Source organism: Nerophis lumbriciformis, linkage group LG07 (genome assembly GCF_033978685.3).
Source record: "Nerophis lumbriciformis linkage group LG07, RoL_Nlum_v2.1, whole genome shotgun sequence".
In the NCBI taxonomy this organism is placed as follows: domain Eukaryota; kingdom Metazoa; phylum Chordata; class Actinopteri; order Syngnathiformes; family Syngnathidae; genus Nerophis; species Nerophis lumbriciformis.
Genome location: NC_084554.2, coordinates 35,698,860 through 35,725,183, shown reverse-complemented (window position 1 = coordinate 35,725,183; position 26,324 = coordinate 35,698,860). Strand labels below are relative to the sequence as shown.

At 41.1% G+C, this 26,324-nt stretch overlaps 1 protein-coding gene across 5 annotated transcripts in view; it reads left to right on the top strand.

Moving 5' to 3' along the window:
- Nucleotides 1–26,324, top strand: part of asap1b (ArfGAP with SH3 domain, ankyrin repeat and PH domain 1b) — a 97,662-nt gene that overhangs the window by 458 nt on the left and 70,880 nt on the right. For 4 of the 5 annotated variants that reach the window (XM_061965307.2, XM_061965306.2, XM_061965309.2 and 1 more), the window contains exon 2: nt 789–1,488. In XM_061965307.2, the coding sequence (XP_061821291.1) occupies nt 1,363–1,488 (126 nt within the window). In that variant the 5' untranslated portion in view covers nt 789–1,362. Of the gene's footprint in view, nt 1–758; nt 1,489–26,324 lie in introns of those variants that run through there. The other variant, XM_072913510.1, reaches the window with a different exon arrangement.

Genomic DNA, 26,324 nt, shown 5'->3' with positions numbered 1-26,324 from the left:
AGTAATATTAGGGTTGTTGCTCAACTTGTTTGAATTGCACTCCAATGATGGAAAATACACTTCAAATAAAGAAACACTACCAGTTAAACCAGAAGGTGGCGCCTTTGTGTATGTTTTTGGTTCACACTCTTTTCTAAGTCAAATGAGATAGCGGTGGAGAAAAAACAAATATTTCTACAGTGTTTGGTAATCCAGGCGCGCGTTTGCATGCTCGTTTGCATTCTTTTCGATGACTTAACTGTCCGACGAACGTGTTTTAACGTCTGGAGTAGATAAAAAGGCTTTTCAGCATTAGAGTCATTTTAAGCAGACTCCCTTATATAAACACAAAGAACGGATATTGTGATACAAGATAGAGGGTATCTTGCTCGTTGTCTCTAAAAGTAATCGTAAACAAAGCATATTTGTTTTCAATGACAGGATGAACAGAATTCACTGCAGTCACATGACGCATGCGCAGCTAAACGAGATGGGTGGCAAGGGGATATTTGTCAAGCGCCTGCTAATAACCATGAGCTATTGGGGATTTATGTTACGACTTCCAGAATAACACTTCACTGTAAATAATATCAAAAACCGTGTGGTGGTACTGTCTGCATGAATGACGTACAACATACGACATGCGACGTCCTCTTTGCTGTCGTTTCGTTGTAGCTCGACGTGTGTGCTTTGTAATAGCGCCGAGGGGCGTGGTTTTTATTTTGAAACCCCTCAGCAGGAAACAGCAAGCTTGTGCGGTGTGGCTGACTTCGTTTGGTCATCTTTCTCTCTCCCTCTCTCTCCCTCAGAGCAGCTTGTGCTTTGCGGAGCAGGAGAGAGTGGCGGTGGATGAGTCTGCGGCAGACCTTTATCACCCCCCCACACACGCAAAAAAAACAACCCCAACCAAATAGGAGCCGAAGAAGGGAGCATCAAGGCCCGCTGCTTTTGGAGATGACATCGGCGCGCCATGGAGCACGATAAATCCTAAAACGGAAGCCAGGACGGTTCGCACAACTAAGCGGCTTCTTATAACATCTGCAGCGCATAATGTGGACATCCGCTATCCTCCCTCCCAGCTTTACTTAAACGCAGAGTGACACTTCTTTTAAATGCGTCGCGTGTAGACACTGCTTTTGCACGGATAGACAGGGCCTGCCCGCACAGATCGAGGTAATTCCCCCCATGGCCTCCTGGGAAGAGTGAAGTCATTGCAAAAAAAAGGGAAAAGCGACCTAATAATCTCTAGTCGTTCTCAAGGAAGAAAAAACCCCGCGTCCAAGACGTCTCTTTTACATGCTCTGACCCCCTCCAACACCCCACCTACCATTGAGAGACCCCCTCCTCGAACCTCCAGCTGGGCTTTATCCTGCGTTTCAAAGGATGCCGGATCAAATATCGGTGTCCGAGTTCCTCTCGGAGACGACCGAGGATTACAATTCCCCGACCACCTCCAGCTTCACCACCCGGCTGCAGAGCTGCAGGAACACCGTCAACGTGCTGGAGGAGGTGAGGCTGCGCTCTTGGTGTTATTGCATTGACATAACGGCACCTGTTGGTTTCTATACCTGCATTTCTGCATGCAACCAAAAAAACAAACAAATGTATGCCTCAAGCGGTGTGTGTGTGTGTGTGTGTGTGTGTGTGTGTGTGTGTGTGTGTGTGAGAAGGTAATCTTTCTTGCCACATGCAGAGGGGTTGGGGTGGCTCTGATCGAGGATGTGCACTCAGGCCTGCAGCTTTCTGTGCTCACTCTTACATAACTCGCAGCTTCAGTGCATTGCTGGACCATTGTGTGTATGTGTCAGTCACAGACCATCTCATCACAGTCAGATCAAGATGTAGTCCTGTACGGATTAGAAACCGAGGAAAAACCACTGCACACAAACATGATTTTTTTTTGAAGCAGTGTCACCTTTCATCTCTTCCACCCTGTCCTAATCAGGTCAGGCAAGCCGGGGGGGTGGGGGTCTGTCCGTGTGTTTTCCCACCTCCAGAACGCCCGCCATGTCCGCTGGAATCCTGATTAAATAGAGCATCAAACTTGGGAATCACACACACACCTTCGCTCCGTTGCCTAAACGTGACCTCATTTCCAAATGTGAAGCACACAGGCATCTCCAGACCTGACGGCCTTTAGGCTGAACATGAAATATTTTCATTTAAAAGAGACCTGTAATGCAAAACCAAATTTTCTTACCTATTGGTACCTGATTTTGTGTATTTGGGATCTGCACATGTCCCAAAAATGTGAAATCAAACCATGGAGGCATTGCGGAGATATTTATAAAATAATCTTGCCTTCCTTCATACTTCCTCCAAACGATCCGTTTGGAATTTGGACAACCTGTGACTTTTTTCCCAATTGTGACGTCAGCAGATATCTCCATATATGATAGAGATTTACCCGAAGAGCTCTGCGCGAGCCCGCTATTGTAATCCGATGTTGTAGTCAATATGTTCCTTCTTTTTCTATATATATATCTTGTTGTGGAGCAGACTGGCTCGTACATGCACATGTATCCTCTGCTGCTGCCATTTCTAAAACAAAATAGCGTATAGTTCGACCTCATATCTGTCTGTAGACTCATTATGGAAGCACTAAAAACTAGAACATCAAGAGCCACGTAAGTAAGACTGCCAGACAGTGGATTGAAAATAGTCTGTAAAACATAATCTATGCACAACTTTGACCAAAGAACCACCATTACATGTTATGTTATGTGTTGTAAATGTATAAAAAAAATCATATTATGACCGCTTTGAGGTAACTTTAGTATCCATACATACTCTTGCAGTAAGCTCCACAACACAATCAAAACAATCATTTTCAGAGGAACTAATTAATGTGTCTTTCCTCAACTTGAACATAAAATGCCAATGTTAACAGCTAACGCATCTTCAGCCACAGATTCTATTTATTTATTTATTTACAGACATACATAGTTTTGTATTTCATCATTGTTTCTTTTGTTAATATCAGAGTCCGTTCTGCAAAAAGGTCATCCCTAGAAGCACACAGTTTATGGACAGGGACCCAGAGTTAAAATATACATCATCAAATAATATACAAAATGCAATACAATACAATACATTTCAAAATCTACCCACCAAATACCCATTTACAATTTCATTTATAAATAAAAAAGGAATCTTTAAATCCACCAAATCAGTCTCAATATCCTATTCAAATTTGATTAAAAGGTTGCATTTTGAAGATCTGCGATAATCTCATACATACAGAGGTCAAGACCAGAATTATGCGACTAATGGAAATTCCTCAACCATGAGGGGTGTGCTACATGTACTAAGCATAACATTGCAATAAATTTAGCTTGACACGCTTTTTAAAAATGTTTAAAGAATATAATTATTTTATCGAGATATCAATCTCATTCCAGATCATCGGGCCTCTACAGGCTATACTAAAGCTTGTACACTTTAGATTACGATTTTTCCTTCTTAATAAAGGTTTACTTCTGTTACTTCTCACCTGAAATACTCCAAATGTATGTTATAGATTTTACTTAACGGGGACCTTTTATCTAAAACCAACTTTTCTTACCTATTGGTACCTGTTGTGTATTTGCGATCTGCATAAGTCCCGAAAAGTTTAAATCAAACCATAGAGGCATGGCGGAGATATTTATAAAACAAAATTGCCTTCCTTCATGCTTCCTGGAAACAAGGCATTTGGAATTTGCCCAATTTAGTGACGTTTGCAGATATCTCCATACATGGTAAAGATTTACCCGATGAGCTTTACGCGAGTCCGCCATTGTAGTCGGACGTTGTCGTCAATATGTTCCTTCTTTTTCTCTATCCTCTTGTTGTGGGGCAGACTGGCTCGTACATGCACATGCATCATCCGCTCTTGCCATTTCTAATACAAAGTAGAATATAGTTCGAATTTATATCTGTCAGTAGACTCCATTGGAGTCGTTAAAACTACAACATGGATGACAGGGAGAACACGCAGTCAAAGTGGTGGCACATAAATAAGATCGGCCACAAAACGGCGTATTCTGAAGAGACGGTCAGAAGGCAGCTTGAAAACGTAAACATAATCTGTATATAATCTATGTATATATATGTATATAATTGGTGACCAAAGAACCACCATCGAATGTTATGTAGACCACCAGGAAGTGTTTTAATTGTAGGAAAAACAAATTATAATGTGACCCCTTTAAGTTAACCAACTGTTAGTGGTTGCAAAAGAGGCCAAATGTATAACAAAACCAAAGTACAGAGGCCTACCTAAGGGAGGTGTTGTGAGGTACGCAATAAAAATTGCATCAGTATATGTAAAAGGTCATGTCTATCTTCTAATGCTAAACAGAAACGCTGTTACGGCTTTCACGTAACATGCCCCATGTGGGACGAAGAAAAAGGAAACACGTTCCTCTCTTACTTGCTGACGATAACAGTTATGGTTAGCAGTTGCCCTGTTAAAGGTGGTAGCTAGCTGCTGATACTAACCAGGAACACCGTTACAGCTTTCACTGAACATGCCGCATATGCGACAACGGGTGAGAGGTGGGCGGGGGCGGGGTTAAGGGCGAGGATTATATTTATAGCTAGAATTCACTGAAATTCAAGTATTTCTTATATATATATATATATATATATATATATATATATATATATATATATATATATATATATATATATATATATATATATATATATATATATATATAGTACAGTACACAGTAATGAAAACAGTTGTTCTACTAACTGTACTGTACTTGCTGCTTACTTAAAAAAAAAAAAACACTTACCTTTCACTATTTGAGTAGCCTTTGTTCTGCCATTTGAGTACTGGCGAGCGATCTCTGAATTCGGGAACATATCCTTCACGGATTTGTTGAAAACATCCGCAAATGAGAACGGGATGTTGCTTGCAGCTATCAGCATAGCCATCTTTGTCTCGGCATATGTTACACCCTCGGGTCTCCATTTAGCAAGGTGGCGCATAATACCGGGCTGTGACCGGTGCTGCGTTGCAGCCGCCTTGTGCTTCTCTGACCGTTCATGAGTGACTATATCCATTCGGCCACAGAGTTCAATGGAGAAGTCTGATCTACAAAATTTGCAGGCAGCATAACCCTTCCCCTTCGAGCTGTCCTGGATGAACTGAAATTCTTGTTTCCAATCATGTTGGAACTTGCAAGCGTACTTCTTCTTACTCGTCGTCGCCATGACTGTCTCTTCTTCGTTCTTCTGCTTCGTCTCTGTTATGTTTTTGGACATTACTACTTGCCATAGTTTTGAAGCAATGCATGATGGGAATCCGGATGTTGGGTGTCAGTGTATTAATGTGCCGGCTGGAATAAACACACGCTGAAAAATAGCTCTGTGCCTGCCTACTTTATGGGTTATAGATAAACTTATGGATAACGGAGACATATATAAAGGCAGTGCCTTTAAGGCACGCCCCCAATATTGTTGTCCGGCTGGAAATCGGGAGAAATTCGGGAGAATGGTTGTCCCGGAAGATTTTCGGGAGAGGCACTGAAATTCGGGAGTCTCCCGGAAAATTCGAGAGGGTTGGCAAGTATGAGCATGCCCCATGTGGGATAGTTGTGGTTTTCTTTTCTTACTTGCTAATGCTAACAGCTATCATTGTGTCCAGTGTTGCAATTAGCCACACTGGACACCTTAACATCCTGGTGGCATTGTCTTCTCTCCTAATGATATTCTTCTTCTATAAACACCCTTTATTAGTCGCAACAAAGCAAAGCATCTATGTAACGGGTGAAATAAAATCCCGCAAAGTGTGCAAGTTAAGTGGAAGAATAATTTGTCGGCTAATGTAGAAGGCAGTGGCCTGCTGATAATGTTAACATTAGCAACAGTTATCTCCACTGCCTTGACTTCTCTTATCATACTCAGGAACGCTGTTCTTTTTTTGTGTGTAGCATGCTCCATGTCGGATAGTCGTTACTTACTTGCTAATGCTAACCGCTAACATTAGCAATCCCTACTAAAATAATATCTAACACTGGACATTTAAACTTCCTGGGGGCATTGTCATCTCTTCTAATGTTATTCTTCTCTTTACACCCCTTGTTGGTCGGAAAAAAGGCAAAGAAAAAGCAAACCATGTAGGTCCAGCAAGGTACGTAAGATAAAGACGTTGTCCGCGAATGTAAACTAGTGGCTAGTGCTAGCGGCTAACGTTAGTAACAGTCGACCCCATGACCTACAAGTTTTGGTGCATCTTTCAGTCAACAATTAAGTAAATGTTATCCAAAATAAGACCTATAGTGTCAAGTCACTGCATCTAGTGGGTGCACAAAGCCTTAAAAATATATGTTGTAAACAAAACCAGAACCAAAGGGGTGTTTATCTGCTGTTTGTTGCGAGAAAAAGGCTCGCAACGTGAATGAGACTGCAGCCTAAACCAGAAACATCTGTTGAAGAGGGGCAGCCATGTGCGCCGGGCTTCAGTAGCCACCCTGGAATTTTTGTTTCTTCTACGCAGGGATCACATGACAGGGAAGCTGCTTTTAAACAAAGGCAAGATGCCCTCCGTTAACGCCACAGCTGCTCTCAAACATGTCAGCGTTGCATCACTTCCAAGTTCCGCCCGAGCTAAAGAACTGCATTGAAGCCTTACTTTCCCCCGCAGACAAGTTGTTGGAAATGTTTGCAATATGGCAGTTTTATGTTGAGCTCCAGCTTTTTTTTCCTGGCCGTGTTGGCAAAGTAAATTATGCAAAGGTTCAGTGTGAATATTTCAAGAGTGTAATCCGAGGCACAGGCCTTAAAGTTGTCACTCCACACCTGACTCTTTAGAATGTGCAATGGATCACATAATTCTCATTCTAATTAATTATTGATACAACCTGCTAACACATCGGTCACATGTTTACGTTTGAGACTAAAAAAACAAAGCGATGAAAAGACATTTTCAAGTGGTGTGGAGTTAGCTAGGAACTGCATTGTTGTGTTTTCAAGTTGTAGGACTAGTTCTTATACTTTTAGACCCATTTTTAGCGTTAAACTCAAGTATTACAGCTACTTTGGTGAACCTATCTTCTTTCATCAGTAGGTGCAGCAGTCATTTTCACTCGACCTGGGCCAAAAAGTCAATTAAGTCAATTAAACGAACGATACTCAAAAAATCCGATAACTTTTCCAGCTGCAATAATCGCAATATGCATGCATTGTTACGGTCTGCTAGAGCAGTCAAAAAACCGCGATTGATAGCCATATGTTGATAAAATTATGGACCGACTAGCATTAGCTTGCTAGCTAGCATAAATGCTAACATGAACATGAGACATTAATGTCTTTCCCCATTTAGAAACGTCATACCCCAATCTAAAGTTTTATAACCACAATACTGTCTAAACAACTAAGATCCAGTATTTACATTGAACATGAAGGGTGTACTGTCTAAAGCAGGGGTCCCCAAAGTTTTTGACTCGGGGGCCGCATTGGGTTAAAAAAAATTTGGCCGGGGGCCAGGCTGTATATTTATATAAATATATATATATATATACACATATATACATTGTCTTTATAATCCGTTTTGTCATTTAACATCAATTAACATTGATGTTCATCAACATTTAACATTGTCACGTTATCGATGGGAAAATTCATTTTTAGACAATATGATTTGCCTGAGCAGCTAGGAGACACCGAGAGTAACAAGCGGTAGAAAATGGACTAGAAAGGAAAGACGAAAAAAACAAAAAAAACTTTTTTTTTTTTAACTTGGGACTTCCCGTGGGCCGGATTTTGGATGCTGGGGGGCCGGATCAGGCCCGCGGGACGTAGTTTGGGGACCCCTGGTCTAAAGGCTCAAGTGGTCGCTCTAAAGTCCACAGTGCCGAGTGGAAACAGACAGAGATGTGTTCTTATGATGTATTATCATGACATCAGTGAGTAATTTGGTCTCAAAATAGTGTTGACAGTAATATTGTTTATTGGCAATAATTTGTAGGTCAATATATGGTCAAGCGGCGGGTGGTAGAGCGGCTGTGCCAGCAATTTGCGGATTCCAGGTTCAATCCCAGCTTCCACCATCCTAGTCACGTCCGTTGTGTCCTTGGGCAAGACACTTCACCCTTGCTCCTGATGCGTCGTGATTAGGGCCTTGCATGGCAGCTCCCGCCATCAGTGTATGAATGTGTGTGTGTGAATGGGTGGATGTGGAAATAGTGTGAAAGCACTTTAAGTACCTTAAAGGTTAACAGGCGCTATACAAGTATTATCTATTGAAGCAAAATGTGTTATCAGCCCAGCCCTAATGTTCACTTTTCTTTTTTACACTCAACATGTAAGCAAAATGTTAGTAGCTTGGCCATTAAGCATCTGTGTAAATCAGCATTTTTAGCAAAATGCTAATTTTAGCATCTAGCCATTTATCTAAAGACCTATATAGCACATACACACTTTTTAAAATACCAGTAGAGTGGAAAAGCAAGTTGTGGCATTTTGTGATGTTTCGTTGATATTTTCGGATACTTTGCGGATTGTATATGGTTTAATGAATACAATGAAACACAATTAAGCATATAAATCCAACTTGTTTTTCCACTCCACTGGTTCTTCAACACATTAATGCATTATTATCAAAATGTTACAGTAATATAGAGCAGCTATTAGGCCCTTTTTTCACTGCAGGAACTTTTTCAGGAACTTCCCCACTTACCCAGGTAAATAAAGTTCCCCCTGTGTTTCCACCAAAAACTACCCGGGTGCATTTAGTTTTTCTGGAAACTTTCAGACTTCCTCCGAGCTAGGTGGGACTTTTCCAAGTACCAGGAACCTTTTCGGGGGCGGGCTGTGCTGTCGAATACTGATTGGTTGAACGCAGTTGGTGGTGATCCTAAAACTTTTCTTTCAAACCCACAACCGCCATTGGAATATATGCTGCGACTTGTTTATTTCTTATTTCTTGTGTATTTCTATTACAACAAACTTGATAACGGACAGAAAGAAGAACGAAAGGAGTTTTCGAAATAGAGGAACTTTTGTGGGGCATCTTTGTGCTAAAGAATGCTGATCAGTGGAACTATTTTAGAGTAGTTTTACTCAGCCGTAGTCTTTAAACTATATGCAGTTTATTGTTGTTGTATTAGTTTTTACAACCTTCATTTCGTTACGCGAAGCTAGGAGAAGTGGACAAACTCTTTTTAACGTATTTACGGAGGAGTATGGAGCCGGACTCGAAACGGCGACATCAGCTGCTTACTACTCTGACTTTGTTGTGGAAAAAAGGAGGCAGCACACGAGTGGAACAAAGATAGATAACATCAAATATGAACTATTTATTACATGTTGTAAAAGTAGTCAGTGACATTCCATTTGTGTAGATATTTTGGCCTCAACCCGCATGAACAGAATGCTAATGCTAACAAGGAAACGCTAAAGCCAATGTGTTCGTGTTGTCTGTGAGACAAACCCTGACATTTATTGTTTATATATTGTTATTTACAGCCGAAATAGATCAAAAGGAATCGCCTGACCCTCATAAATTCATCATTTACCGAGAGGACTTTCTGACTGTTCGACATTGCGTACAAAAGCCTGACTTTTTATGAACAATTCGGTACACTTTATTTTATAAATCACGTCATTCTGTATATGATTGCTTAGTATTTCAATTGCTTATTTTTTAGTAAAACAACTGTGACATAATATTGTCTGTTTATTTACATGGTATCGGTATAGAAATATAGTAAACCACTCCTCCATACGTCATCAGCCTGATTTGTATAAACTACCCTGGCCTGAACTGTGAAATGCAGTGGAAACACAAACCACACATTTCTACAGGAACCTATAGATACAGGAACCAGAGATTCCAGAAACCAGAGGTTTCTGAACTTTTGGTGTAAAAGGGCCTATTGTTTGAGGCAACATTTTTAACCCAAATGCTAATCTTAGAATTTAGCCAAGCACGTTTGCACTTTTTAACAAAAAGGCTAAGTTTCTATCATGCCTATTAAGGAGCTCCTGTGTGAGGAGAGTCTCTGTGGTAAATTTTAAATGTGCTTTATAAATAAAGTTGATTTGATTTGATTTAAATATGAATCTGTCTAGCATGTTACCACTTTCTTTTTAACACATAGCATATTATCAAAATGCTTACTTACGCTTGCTTGTTTGGGACGGCGTGGCTCGGTTGCTAGAACCTGAGTGTTACTGGTTCGATCCCCGGCTTCCGCCATCTTAGTCTCGTCCTTTGTGTCCTTGGGCAAATCACTTCACCCTTGCTTCTGATGGGTCGTGGTTAGGGCCTTGCATGGTATCTCCCACCATCAGTGTGTGAATGTGTGTATGAATGGGTGAATGTGGAAATAGTGTCAACAGCGCTTCGACTACCTTGGCTTGAAGGTAGAAAAGCTCTATAAAAGTATAACCCATTTACCATTTCAACAGCAATTATGCGAGTTTGCACTTTTTTTTGCAAAATGCTAATCTTAGCATTCAGCCATCCATCTACAGACCTGTCAAGCACATTCACACTTTTTGGGCACATTTGTGAAATTTTTTTAAAATGCCATTATTAATTTTCCATCATGCCCATTGAGCTTCCAATAGGTGAGGTAGCGCTTTTGACAAAATACTGAATATTGATCTGTCTAGCATGTTCCTAATTTTCTTTTTAACACATTAGCATTTTAGCAAAAATGCTAATACTCGCTTGCGAGTATGCCTATTGATCAGCGACTGTGTGAGTCTGCGCTTTTAGCAAAATATCAATTTTAGCATATTTCTGCCTGTGTAGAAACTTAGCCAGCAACTTTTATTTTTTTCCACTTTGACATACTAATTGTGATGGATGACTTGCCGAGTTGTCTCTACTTCCACCAAGTAAGATACATTTTAATTAGCATTTGTTGATGTGTGGTATAAAGTGCACTTTTATGACAGAAAGCAACCTCAACCCTATTATTTATAATATGATAGTGAAGTTGCAGTTGTCATGACGACTAAGTATCAGTGGAGACTCAGGGACAAGATTAGACAAGTGGAAACCAAATTCACATTTTTTTTTGCTCTGACTGAATGTAAGAGAGGAACGCTCCACAGGCGAGCCTTGACCCAGTTTCTTTTTTGTCCCGCATGCACACAAAACAGCTGATGCGGTACTGACTAACAGGATGCACTCCACATGCAAACGTGCTAATCATTGAACAACGCCATCTTGTGCCTTGTGCAACATCAGGTTGCCTTTAAGTCATTTTCCTGCACTTTTAGGGGTGTGCCCCACCCTGCAGGTGGTCCTTTGCGTCACTCGCATTCCTAAACCTGTGCCGCCATTCAAGGGAAACCCTCCAACTTCGCATTCCTTTGATTCCACATCACATGAGCTGCAGCGGGAAAAATGTTGACTTTTCACAGCCTTCATATTCAAGCATGACTGGGCTTGACCTAATAGGCAGAGAGGCCCTTTTATACATACATCTTTTTTGTGCGCCTTTTACGTAACAGCCTTTCAGTGGAAGCTGAAAGACTCAAATGATGTGACGCTGAATGAGGAGTTTTGTTCCAAACCACTGCGCCTTTATTTTCCCCCAAGAAAAATCATGGCCTCAAGTTGTCATTTCTTTACTTTTTTCTTCTTGCATTAAACGTCAAAACCTTGTTCGTTTCGCTCTTATCTCCCAGGAACCTTCCTGCTTTGTCTATGCAAAGACGACAAAAGTTATGTATAAACATTGGTCTCGTTTCACACAGTGACTGAGTTTTCAACACAACAGAATGTCTCACCTCGTCTGTCTTAATTAGGCTACAAAATTCAATAAAAACTTGAACCCAGCCAGAGATGTACAGTGGAAACTCGATTTACGAACGCCTCTATTCGTGACCTTACTGGTTTATGAACCTTTACATCACATCAAATCGAACGCTTCATTCATTCATGTTGCATGGCGCTTGAAGTCATTGGGGGCTGCCATACTGATGACATCACTTCCTGCACACACGGCACGCCATTTAGAAGAGGTGGGGCCCACACGTCACATTCCTTTTACATCCTGTACACACGACCACGGCCATTCGGAAGCGCTTCGACGTGTTTATTTCCACAATTGTTTGACCTGTGTCAGCCTGTCTTAGAGATCACTTTGTGTGATCAGAAACGCTTTAAATGTGTCCAAACTCTCACAGTCTTACTGTATAGCTTCCGGTTGTCAGACAACCGCTTTGAGATAGCGTTTTAGCTCGGTAGCCCCCGGCTTGCGGCCCCTTCAGTTAGAAGCTTCTATCAGCAAAGAGGGCTTTGTTCCGCAGCAAGTTTTTAATTGTGATGAGACCAAAAAAGATGGCACAGCGGAAGAAGAAGGCACTACCGGGACACAAGCCGATAAAAGACCACCTCACACTGCTAGTTTGTGCTAATGCTAGCGGTTATTTTGTGAAGCCACTGTTTGTTTATCAATCCGAAACGCCCAGAGTGTTCAACAGTGCTAGAAATATTTTAGCAATGTTCCTAAAATGTTTTTTTATTTTTTATTATAACAACGTGGTGGTTACAGTTTTGGAACGCAACAACAAGGTGTGTGTGTGTGTGTGTGTGTGTGTGTGTGTGTGTGTGTGTGTGTGTGTGTGTGTGTGTGTGTGTGTGTGTGTGTGTGTGTGTGTGTGTGTGTTTAAGCTTGCTGCAATATTGTTGTGTTTGGATAAAAAATAGATTGTTTAGCCATTACTCCCTTATGTTGGTTTATATATACATACATATATATGTGTATGTATATATATATATATATATATATATATATATATATATATATATATATATATATATACATATATATACATATACAGTATATATGTATATATATATATATATATATATAATATATGTATATATATACATATATTATATATATACATATATTATATATATATATATTATACATATATATATATATATATACATATATTATATATATACTATACATATATGTATACATACATATATATGTGTATATATTATATATATATATATATATATATAGACATATATATATATATATATACATATATATATATATATACATATATATACATATACAGTATATATGTATATATATATATCCATCCATCCATCCATCTTCTTCCGCTTATCCGAGGTCGGGTCGCGGGGGCAGCAACCTAAGCAGGGAAGCCCAGACTTCCCTCTCCCCAGCCACTTCGTCCAGCTCTTCCTGTGGAACCCCGAGGCGTTCCCAGGCCAGCCGGGAGACATAGTCTTCCCAACGTGTCCTGGGTCTTCCCCGCGGCCTCCTACCGGTCGGACGTGCCCTAAACACCTCCCTAGGGAGGCGTTCGGGTGGCATCCTGACCAGATGCCCGAACCACCTCATCTGGCTCCTCTCGATGTGGAGGAGCAGCGGCTTTACTTTGAGCTCCCCCCGGATGGCAGAGCTTCTCACCCTATCTCTAAGGGAGAGCCCCGCCACCCGGCGGAGGAAACTCATTTCGGCCGCTTGTACCAGTGATCTTGTCCTTTCGGTCATAACCCAAAGCTCATGACCATAGGTGAGGATGGGAACGTAGATCGACCGGTAAATTGAGAGCTTTGCCTTCCGGCTCAGCTCCTTCTTCACCACAACGGATCGATACAGCGTCCGCATTACTGAAGACGCCGCACCGATCCGCCTGTCGATCTCACGATCCACTCTTCCCTCACTCGTGAACAAGACTCCGAGGTACTTGAACTCCTCCACTTGGGGCAAGATCTCCTCCCCAACCCGGAGATGGCACTCCACCCTTTTCCGGGCGAGAACCATGGACTCGGACTTGGAGGTGCTGATTCTCATCCCAGTCGCTTCACACTCTGCTGCGAACCGATCCAGTGAGAGCTGAAGATCCTGGCCAGATGAAGCCATCAGGACCACATCATCTGCAAAAAGCAGAGACCTAATCCTGCAGCCACCAAACCAGATCCCCTCAACGCCTTGACTGCGCCTAGAAATTCTGTCCATAAAAGTTATGAACAGAATCGGTGACAAAGGGCAGCCTTGGCGGAGTCCAACCCTCACTGGAAACGTGTCCGACTTACTGCCGGCAATGCGGACCAAGCTCTGGCACCGAGCATACAGGGAGCGGACCGCCACAATCAGACAGTCCGTTACCCCATACTCTCTGAGCACTCCCCACAGGACTTCCCGAGGGACACGGTCGAATGCCTTCTCCAAGTCCACAAAACACATGTAGACTGGTTGGGCAAACTCCCATGCACCCTCAAGGACCCTGCCGAGAGTATAGAGCTGGTCCACAGTTCCACGACCAGGACGAAAACCACGCTGTTCCTCCTGAATCCGAGGTTCGACTATCCGGCGTAGCCTCCTCTCCAGTACACCTGAATAGACCTTACCGGGAAGGCTGAGGAGTGTGATCCCACGATAGTTAGAACACACCCTCCGGTTCCCCTTCTTAAAGAGAGGAACCACCACCCCGGTCTGCCAATCCAGAGGTACCGCCCCCGATGTCCATGCGATGCTGCAGAGTCTTGTCAACCAAGACAGCCCCACAGCATCCAGAACCTTAAGGAACTCCGGGCGGGTCTCATCTACCCCTGGGGCCTTGCCACCGAGGAGCTTTTTAACTACCTCAGCAACCTCATCCCCAGAAATAGGAGAGCCCACCACAGACTCCCCAGGCACTGCTTCCTCATAGGAAGACGTGTTGGTGGGATTGAGGAGGTCTTCGAAGTATTCCCTCCACCGATCCACAACATCCGCAGTCGAGGTCAGCAGAACACCATCCCCGCCATACACGGTGTTGATAGTGCACTGCTTCCCCTTCCTGAGGCGGCGGATGGTGGTCCAGAATTGCTTCGAAGCCGTCCGGAAGTCGTTTTCCATATATATATATATATATAATATATGTATATATATACATATATTATACATATATATATATATATATATATATACATATATTATATATATATACTATACATAAATGTATACATACATATATATGTGTATATATTATATATATATAGACATATATATATATATATATATATATATATATATATATATATATATATATATATATATATATATATATATATAGACATAGACATAGATAGACAGATATATATATATATACACACACTGATAACAAGCCACCAAAATGGGTACTGGGCGGATTTAATAATTGTTTTCCCCTTGTGGACGAGACTGACGTATATGTATATATATGTGTATATATATATATATACGTATATATATATATATATATATACATATATATATATATATATATATATACATATATATATATATATATATATATATATATATATATATATATATATATATATATATATATGTATGTGTGGGGAAAAAAAATCACAAGACTACTTCATCTCTACAGGCCTGTTTCATGAGGGGGTTCCCTCAATTATCAGGAGATTTTAATGGGAGCATTCACATACCATGGTTTATATAGGGCACAGAGTGGGTGGGTACAGGCTGGTGTAGGGGCGTGGTGATTGGTTCATGTGTTACCTAGGAGGTGTTTCCGTCTGTGGCGGCATGCTGATACAATTTCGCTGCGCTTGTTGAGGGATGACAGGTCTGGACGGTATATGATAAACAGTTTCTCTTTCAAGCATAGGTTGCATCTTTTATTACCACTATTGTAAGGTGTGCTGGATGCAAGAATTTGCCATGTTATTGAATATTCAACATTATTGTCTTTGAGGTCCCAAATGTGTTTGCTGAGTTCTGTGGTATTCCGCAGGTTTTGGTTCCTGAAAGAAGCCTTGTGATTGTTCCATCTGGTTTTAAACTCTCCCTCGGTTAATCCTACATATGTGTCGGATGTGTTAATGTCCTTGCGTGTTACCTTAGATTGGTAGACAACTGATGTTTGTAAGCACCCCCCGTTGAGAGGGCAATCAGGTTTCTTGCGGCAGTTACAGCCTTTGTTGGTTTTGGGGTCGCTCTGTCTGGGGGCCGACGGCTCATTTGCAATTGTTTTGTTGTGGTTTGAGATAATTTGTCGTATATTGTTCATACAGCTGTAGCTCAATTTAATGTTGTTCTTGTTGAATACTTTTCTTAGGCTGTTGCCTTTGGGAAAGTGTTTGTCAATCAGAGTGAGGAATTTGTGGCCAATGTTAGTTGAGACGTTTTTGCTGTATGGGGGGTTGTACCAGATGATGTTGTTTCGTTTTCTGTTCTTTTTTGGTTGGTTTCCTGGCGTGGGTTCATAGGTGAGGGTGATATTGTATCCGCTTTCATCAAGGGCTTTTTGGTACGGGGGGGTTGCTTGGTCAAATTCAGCTTTGCTAGATGACAGCATCGATAGCCTTTTATTAATTCCGGTAGGTATTCTTTTCGTGGTGGTGGGTGGGTGGTTGCTGTCATGGTGCACGTATTGGAGTGTTGTGTTGGATTTCGTGAATGGTTGGTAGCTGTTATTTCTCAGGTTGAAAGTGACGTCGAGGAAGTTGACGGTTTGCTTGTTGGCTTCAATCGTGATCCGTAGGCCGTTCTCTTTGAAAATTTGGCATATGCGCTTCTTGGTATTCTCGCTGCTCCTTGGCGAGGCGCGACACACTGCCAGTCCGTCATCACGGTAAATACCAAGGTTCAGGTTGAGGCTAGCAAGCTGGGAGAGGAGGAAACTCCCGACGAGTTCACACGTTTCACAACATTAAATTGAGCTACAGCTGTATGAACAATATACGACAAATTATCTCAAACCACAACAAAACAATTGCAAATGAGCCGTCGGCCCCCAGACAGAGCGACCCCAAAACCAACAAAGGCTGTAACTGCCGCAAGAAACCTGATTGCCCTCTCAACGGGGGGTGCTTACAAACATCAGTTGTCTACCAATCTAAGGTAACACGCAAGGACATTAACACATCCGACACATATGTAGGATTAACCGAGGGAGAGTTTAAAACCAGATGGAACAATCACAAGGCTTCTTTCAGGAACCAAAACCTGCGGAATACCACAGAACTCAGCAAACACATTTGGGACCTCAAAGACAATAATGTTGAATATTCAATAACATGGCAAATTCTTGCATCCAGCACACCTTACAATAGTGGTAATAAAAGATGCAACCTATGCTTGAAAGAGAAACTGTTTATCATATACCGTCCAGACCTGTCATCCCTCAACAAGCGCAGCGAAATTGTATCAGCATGCCGCCACAGACGGAAACACCTCCTAGGTAACACATGAGCCAATCACCACGCCCCTACACCAGCCTGTACCCACCCACTCTGTGCCCTATATAAACCATGGTATGTGAATGCTCCCATTAAAATCTCCTGATGATTGAGGGAACCCCCTCATGAAACAGGCCTGTAGAGATGAAGTAGTCTTGTGATTTTTTTTCCCCACACATACATATATTGCGCTCTACTACGGTATCGAGCACTATTTTTTGGATAACCTTATTAAGACATATATATATATATATATATATATATATATATATATATATATATATATATATATATATATATATATATATATATATATATACAGTATATATACATATACAGTATATATGTATATATATATATATATATGTGTATGTATACATATATTATATATATATATATTACACATATATATGCATATATTATATATATATATTACACATATATATACATATATTATATATATATATTATACATATATGTATATATACATATATATGTGTATATATACATATATATATATATAGACATATATATATATATATATATATATATAGACACATATATATATATATATATATATAGACATAGATAGACAGATATATATATACACACTGATAACAAGCCACCAAAATGGGTACTGGGCGGATTTAATAATTGTTTTCCCCTTGTGGACGGGACTGACGTGTATATATATATATATATATATATATATAATAGTATATATATATATATATATACAGTATATATATATATATATATACAGTATATATATATATATATATACAGTATATATATATATATATATATATATATATATATATATATATATATATATATATTAGGGCTGGGCGATATATCGATACACTCGATATATTGCGGGTTTGTCTCTGTGCGATATAGAAAATGACTATATCGTGATAGTCAAGTATACGTTCTCACGCAGTTGCTTTTACCTGCAGGCATTACACTACAGGCTATTCTCACTCTTTGTAGTCTCTAATTCTCACAGAAACTTAATAAACAAGAGCACCTTATTACATATGTCGCATACGCCCTCGCGGAGCAGGGAGGTAGCAGCATGGTAACGTTAGCTGTGGTGCGAGTGGTAATACGAGAGAAAGAAGGTGCAAATCTGGTAACAAATGAAGGAAGAATTCATTCCCAAGAAAAACAGCACGGGGTCCATCGTCTGGCGGTGGTTTGGCTTCAATTGGGACAATGTCGAACAGACAACCGTAATTTGTCAAGTGTGGGGCAAAAGCGTTGCTACAAAAAGTAGCATTACTGCTAATATGTAGCATCATTTGAAAAGTCACCTGCTAGAGAATGAAGAGTGCTTACTCCGCATGTCAATATGCACACAGTGGACAGTTTTCCTTTTTGTTCAGCTAATAGGCTAACCGTGCATAATGTTGCCGTTAAAATGTTAGCATTTTATCGCACATTGCTAATACTAGCGTTGCTAATGTTGCGTTGTTTAATTTTACCTTTTTGAATGTGATATATTGCATCTATTATGTTGGACAAGTGCAAAAAAAAAAAGTAGGCTTCACTCGGCATCTTAAGAAACTCGCCCTCGGCCTGGCTGATCGTCATGTGCTGTCACATGTGACATCATCATTTGCAATCCCAACAATGCAGGCACAGTTCGCTCCTACTGTAAAGTTGATCAGTGAGGCTTGTTTTTTAGTTGTATTTAACAGTTTTCCAGATGTGTCACTATCTGCACCACCAGAGATTCAAATGTTGAGACTCAAAGAGCGCCCCTGCGTGAGGAGGCTCACAGACAGATGTGAACACTGACCCACTCTTATTTCGCCTGAGCTAGGGAATGGGGATCAGGGTGCCAAAGCGGAGGCAGAGCCGGGGGGGCGGGGGCTTATCCACTGGCGACTAATAGCCCCTGGGTGATATACGCATTGCAGCTGTGGCGGCGTGTTCGGGCCGACAGCTGTGCGGCGCAGACCGATTATCCGATTTCAGCCTCAGACGGCAAACAAACGAGGCAACATGTCTCCTGCTGCGGCGAATGCTACAAAATGGCTCTGAGGTTTGTTGTTAGCGAGAGAAAGGACTCCCCGTTTTTGGGGGCTTGCGCTTTTCATTCGATGTGGTTATGCGCAACGCTCCGGGTTATTCTGCAATGAGGCGTTATGATCAGTTATCTGGCAAATTGAGGTTTTGCTCACACGCCTTTGGCAGAGCTATAGCTAGTGTAGCGATATTGTACAAGTAACATCATGTAAGTAATGTAGTAGTAGCATACTTGCCAGCCTTGAGACCTCAGAATTAGGGAGACATTCAAAAGGGCCGCAAGGGGAGGAGCTCATATATATATATATATGTATACTGTATACTGTTCCCTCTAATTTTTCATGTGTGCGAGCAAATGCTAAAACCTTCATTCAGTGGAGCACATGAGAGCAACCTCAGACGTGCATCTGTCCCATTATTATAATGATCAAATGACAGCAGTCATTACCATGAGATTATTTTCTAATATAGATGATTTGGTCGACTTACAATGAAAATAACAAAAACATCTTGTTTTTCATGAGCTGCTCGTATTGTAGGTCTGGGTGGGGGTCCTGCTTAGGAAATCATTTGTACCCCTGTCAGAGATCACATTTAGTTTCCCTTAAAACATTCACATGTTGCACAATGAGATGTAAGCATGGGATGAAGTGTACATTTGTGTAACTTTACGGGAAGATATACTTTTTTATTAGCATTTCTGTAATCTAGTAACAGCGTTTCATGATTAATAACCATAAATTAACATTCAATCAATCATCAATCAAAGTTTACTTATATAGCCCTAAATCACAAGTGTCTCAAAGGGCTGCACAAACTACAACGACATCCTTGGCTCAGATCCCACATCACGGCAAGAAAAAACTAAACCAAATGGGATGACAATGAGAAACCTTGGAGGGGACCGCAGATGTGGGGCCCCCCCCTGGGAGACCGGTGCAATGGACGTCGAGTGGATCTAGCATAATATTGTGAGAGTCCATTGTACATTGCTAATAAATGACAGTAGAATAAGCAGAAATCTGATCGAGGAGTCATTGCGTAACGATTTGGAATTTACCCTTTATTTGTGGTGTTGGAGTTGTCCCACTTTTTGTGTGGCCATAAACGCATCAGTGACTAAGTGCCATGAGTGCACGATAGTCGATTTAAGCTTGGTTTGTACAGCAGACAATGATAAGTTTCGCTAGATATAAGTGTTTTACTATGTTTTTGGTGTGGTTATGGCCAAGTATAAACAGTTTTGCTCAATAAAGCGATCGATAGAATTCCAGTCTTCCTTAGAGCATCTCGACCGACGTTACAATAGTTGAACAGTGTTGACGATCATTGTTATCTGTTGTGGCCGCTTGTTGTCACCTGTCACTCACAGTTGCATTGCAAAATCATACAGAATAAATTGGTATGTGTTTATTTTGTTTAGAGTTCAGATGGAATTTGATTTAGTGCGCAGCATAGATTTGCCATGCGCAGAGGACTCATGGGCAGTGCGCAAGGGATTTCCTTGTATTTTACATCTCTAGTTTGAAACAATAATAATAGCAAGGAACGGGCATTCAGCTAAATTTTCGATGTCTCATTTAGCAAAGTCCTCTCTGTTTGAGCGTCCAAATGGCCTAAATAGTGAGTGGGTTGGTGCACCTGTGGTTTAGCAGCACTCTAACACTGTCTCGTCCTGTTAAAAGTGTGAAATTTGAGACTCCTCTGCAGACCAACTTCAAGGAATGCTGCAAAGCCAGCAGCCTTGCAGACTTTGGCCGAGGCCTGGACCACTCATGTCCTGGAGGGTTACTGCTCCTTTTGTCTTCTTTGTCAAACGTACACATTCTTTGACTGTGTGCGCGTGTGAGTGTGTGTGTGTGGGTGTGTGTTTGCGAGTGCATTCAAGGTTTGCAGGGTTGTCTGCTGATAAGGAAACAAAACTTGACAGGGTTATCAGCTGATAAGCAAAGAGATTAGCAATTAAAGCCAACTTTGTGTGGTTTTTACAGGGATAAACCAAGGAATATGAGGAAAGTCTTTTTCACTTTTCAATTTTTAAATTTTACATATAAGAACCTGTCTTTTGACATATGTTGGCCTAATACTGGGCTGTACTGTATGACCAAAAATATTAAGACACATTCCATTTACAGCAGAGGTGTCCAGATTACAGTGGCGCACAGATCATTTTATTAAATGACCCATGGCATATTTTATTTAGGGTTGCATGATATATACGATATACATTTGGATGACTTTTTATACTATAGTAATATCATGATAATGCATGTTGATGACACATTCTAGTTGTGTCAGCGACAAGCGAACAAAGGTGTCCTCAATGCAATGCAGCGTCCTCGCTAGCATCTAACGTCCCTCCACAGTGCAGCTAGTAAATCACTAATCCTCGCCTTTATGGCAGCAACTAAACTGTGTTTCTTATAATGTTGCGCTGATACTAATATTTTGGTACTGGTACCGGTACCAAAATATTTCAGTACTTTTCGGTACTTTTCTAAATACAGGGGAACACAAAAAAACGTCATTATTGACTTTATTTTAACAAAAAATCTTAGGGTACATTAAACATGTTTTTTATTGCAAGTTTGTCCTTAAATAAAATAGTGAACAGACTAAACAACTTGTCTTTTAGTAGTAAGTAAACAGACAAAGGCTCCTAATTTAGCTGCTGACGTATGCAGTAACATATAGTGTCATTTATCGTTCTATTATTTTGTCAAAATTATAAAGGACAAGTGGTAGAAAATTAATTATTAATCTACTTGTTCATTTACTGTTAATATCTGCTTACTTTCTCTTTCAACATGTTTTATCTACAATTCTGTTAAAATGTATAATCACTTATTCTTCTGTTGTTTGATACTTTACATTAGTTTTGGATAATACCACAAATTTGGGTATCAATCCGATACCAAGTAGTTACAGGTTCATACATTGGTCATAGTCAAAGTCCTCATGTGTCGAGGGACATATTTCCTGAGTTTATAAACATAATATAAATGAAAAAAAATACGAAAGAAGATTTTGTGATGCTAAAAATATTACTGTAATCCGGCTCAGTGGCCTAGTGGTTAGAGTGTCTACCCTGAGATCGGTAGGTTGTGAGTTCAAACCCCGGCCGAGTCATACCAAAGACTATAAAAATGGGACCCATTACCTCCCTGCTTTACACTCATCATCAAAGGTTGGAATTGGGGGTTAAATCACCAATAATGATTCCCGGGCGCGGCACCGCTGCTGCTCACTGCTCCCCTCACCTCCCAGGGGATGAACAAGGGGATGGGTCAAATGCAGAGGACAAATTTCACCACACCTAGTGTGTGTGTGACAATCATTGGTACTTTAACTTCAACTTTAACTTTATAGTAGTATCGACTAGATACGCTCCAGTACTTGGTATTGTTACAGTGGATGTTAGGTGTAGATGTACCAATGGCGTTTGTTTATATTGTAGCGTCCCGGAAGAGTTGGTGCTGCAGGGAATTCTGGGAATTTGTTCTGTAGTGTTTATGTTGTGTTGCGGTTCAAATAGTCTCCTAAAATGTGTTTGGCATTGTTGTTTAGTGTGGTTTCACTATATGGCACATGTTTATGACAGTGTTGGCGTTGTTCATACGGCCACCCTTAGTGTGACATGTATGGCTGTTGATTAAGTATGGACTTTATTCATATGTGAGTAGTGTGTTCAAAGTTAAGATAGTTGCCTTAATGATTGGACGTAATGAAATGTTGTCTTGACTTTGTCAACTATACACAAGTTGTTTACTCATCCATTATCATGGCGCTGATGTGCTGTGGTAAGTAGTGAATGATGTATAACTCAAATGAAGGCCTTGTTAAGCTTTTCAATCTGGCCCGCCAGACATTCCCAAATAATTTTTTTAGATCTTTAAGATGGAAACTGTAGCTGCCATTATGATGTGCAGAGATGTTTTCAAATTACTGTAAGTCTTGAACTATACAAAGTATTTCAATGGTTGGAATCTGCGCTTTTGCATTTTATACTAGTTACTATGGTAGTCACAGCAAATGCGGGTATCAGGGACAGACGTGGAAGGAAATTTTTACAACAAAGTCCTAAAGCTTAGTAATATATCAGATTGTAGGTGGGGGTTTTTTTACCCTTCGCATTCATATTTTGCCGTTTTTGTTGCGTTTTGCTTGATTGTAAAATATGTCAATCGAGAGGGGGTGTGACGTTCATATGTTGTCAATATTCAGTGTTTTATCGTTCATAGTTAATATTGTAAATCCCACATTCTTTATTTTCTTGTACATTCTGGGTGTCTCATTCAGTAAAAACAAATAAAATTCCATTTCGCTTTTTGAGGTGGTCTGTCATAACATTTTTAGTATTCAATCAGACATAATTGTGAGGTTTTGTATTAGTGTTCTTAAAAATAGATATACCGGCCCCCAGACACATTTTTTTCTCTAAATTTGGCCCCCCGAGTCTAAATAATTGCCTAAGCCTGCCTTAAAGGGTACAAAAAACATAGCTAACAGCTAAATAAGAACTTTTGAATTCAAACGGGGGTGGGCGGATTGCTATAAATATTGACAATAACGTTTAGTTATTTTGCACTATTGACTGTATTATAAATGTTATATGTAATAAAAGGAAATAAGGAAAGTCAGACTACAGTATATAGTAATTTAATGATCCTGAACATTTTAAGTATGAACATTGATATGACCAATACTGCCCCTCTAACTACTTGGTATTGAATTGATAGCAAATTTTTAGTATCGCCCAAAACTAATGTAAAGTATTCAAACAATAGAAGAGTAAGTGCTTATTACATTTGACCAGAATTGTACATAGAACCACAACAGAAAGTAAACAAATATTAATAGTAAAATAACAAGTAGATCAATATATGTTACTGCATATGTCAGCGGCTAAATTAGGAGCCTTTGTAACCCATTTCGAAATAGTTCTGTCATCATTTATATGCCAAATAATATATTGGGATGTGTATTGTTATTGCGGGAGGCTGCAATATAAATCGCAGTATAACTATTATGCCATATCGCACATGCCTAGTTCTAATACAATTAAACAAAGAAACAGCAAACACTGAAAAAAGCTCAAAAAGACGCAGTGAAATCAGTATGTTGATTCCAATACACACTTTGTCACCCACAGTACATAACAAAGCTAACATGCAGCAATAACAATAAATCTGTGGGTCATTCCATTTGCATAATTGGACACTGGGGCAAGATGTCGTTGTGATCTAATTTGCATAATATGCATTTGAACTTGATGCATGTGCAAGTAGGTTTCCTTTAAAGACAAAACGTGAGCAAGAAAACTAAACAATTTTGTTTAGAAATACTCACTACTGTCATGACTTGGTCCTGGGTGTTAGCTTTTCCGGGATGCAACGGAAAGTTGGCTCGGGCGAGACGGGAATGTGAGTACATTTTTTATTTAAAGACTATAACTACAAAACAAGGAAGTAAACAAAAGACGTGCACAATGGAGGAGAACAAACTATGAAAAACAAAAAGACTATAAACATGGAACAAAAACTTACTTTGGCATGGGACATGAAGCAGGATCTTAGTGTAATGTTTAGACTGAGGGGAGGTGACAGCGACAGACACCAGGGGGCAGTATGTACAATATTTATTATATATAATAAATATATATAATAATAATAACAACAAACAATACAACTAAACTAAGGAAATGGAGTGTGAACTAGAATACAAGAGTGTGTAGTGTAAGACTATGTGTGTAATTTAACTGAAGTGAGTGTTACCAACGTGTTGAACGAGATACGAGGAAGTCCAGGGGGCAGGCAGATGATCCGGGGCGAGAGCGAGACGTCAGAATCCAGGGGCGAGAGAAAGGTCGAGGAACGAAGGAGGCAGTCAGAGTCCAGAGGGAGATCCAGGGGAAAGTGAGACGCACAGCTCACTTTCCAGGTGACGGAGGGTACTGCGGGGACACGGGAGAAGACAGGGGACAAATCAAGGCACGTAGAGGAAACATGAATCGAGCATAAAGCTTGTTGCTTACGGTATACCATGAGAAAACTAAGTTCCAGCGCCGATCCTAGGGTCCACTGGTCTTTTAACCAGCTCGCCCTCATCAGTTTCAGGTGTGATGATTGCCGGTGAGTGAGTGCAGCTGGTGGCTGCTGCAGGGCGGGGACGCGCGCGGCGCGTCCCTGGATGTGCGCACCCGTGGGCGTGTCCCGAGGTGCGCACAGACGGATGAGCGGCATTGGCAGGAGCCTGAGCCGTAACACTTAGAGGATGAAGAGTGTACATAAGCATAAATGTGGAGGTCGTCAGAACGACAAACTGAAAAGAATGAACTTAAATACTATGGACATGATTAGTGAAAGCAGGTGCGTGACTCAAAACGTGAAACAGGTACGTGACGTGACAGGTGAAAACTAATGGTTGCTATGGTGACAAAACAAAAGTGCACAAAAAGTCCAAAACCCAAAACGAACATGACCAAAACAAAAACATGATCACACAGACATGACAGAGCCCCTCCCTTAAGGACAGATACCAGATGTCCAAACAGAAAAAAAAAAATTAACAAGAGTCATGGGAGGGCGGGAGGGCGGGAGGGGGACATGGCGGTGGGTCGCCAGCCCAAGTGGCCCCGAATCCACCGAGGCAAAGTCAAGTGGCGGCGGCGAGTGGAACGCCGCTGCAGCAGGCGAGGCGGGCGCCCAGGGATTGGCCACATTCGTGGCCGACTGGGAGGTGGGCGCACTTGGCGTGGCGGGCGACCAGGTAGCGGCCATATCCGTAGCCGACGAGGAGGCAGGCGCGTCGTCATCGTGGCAGGCGTGGCTTGGCGTGGTGAGTCAGGCGGCGAAGCTCGGCGTGGCGCGTCAGGCGGCGAAGCTCGGCGTGGGTCTTGGTCTTGGTCTTGGCGCGGGTCTTGGTCTTGGTATGGCGGGTCTTGGTCTTGGCATGGCGGATCTTGGTCTTGGCATGGCGGGTCTTGGTCTTGGCATGGCGGGTCTTGGTCTTGGCATGGCGGGTCTTGGTCTTGGCATGGCGGGTCTTGGTCTTGATCTTGGCATGGCGGGTCTTGATCTTGGCATGGCGGGTCTTGGTCTTGGTCTTGGCATGGCGGGTCTTGGTCTTAGTCTTG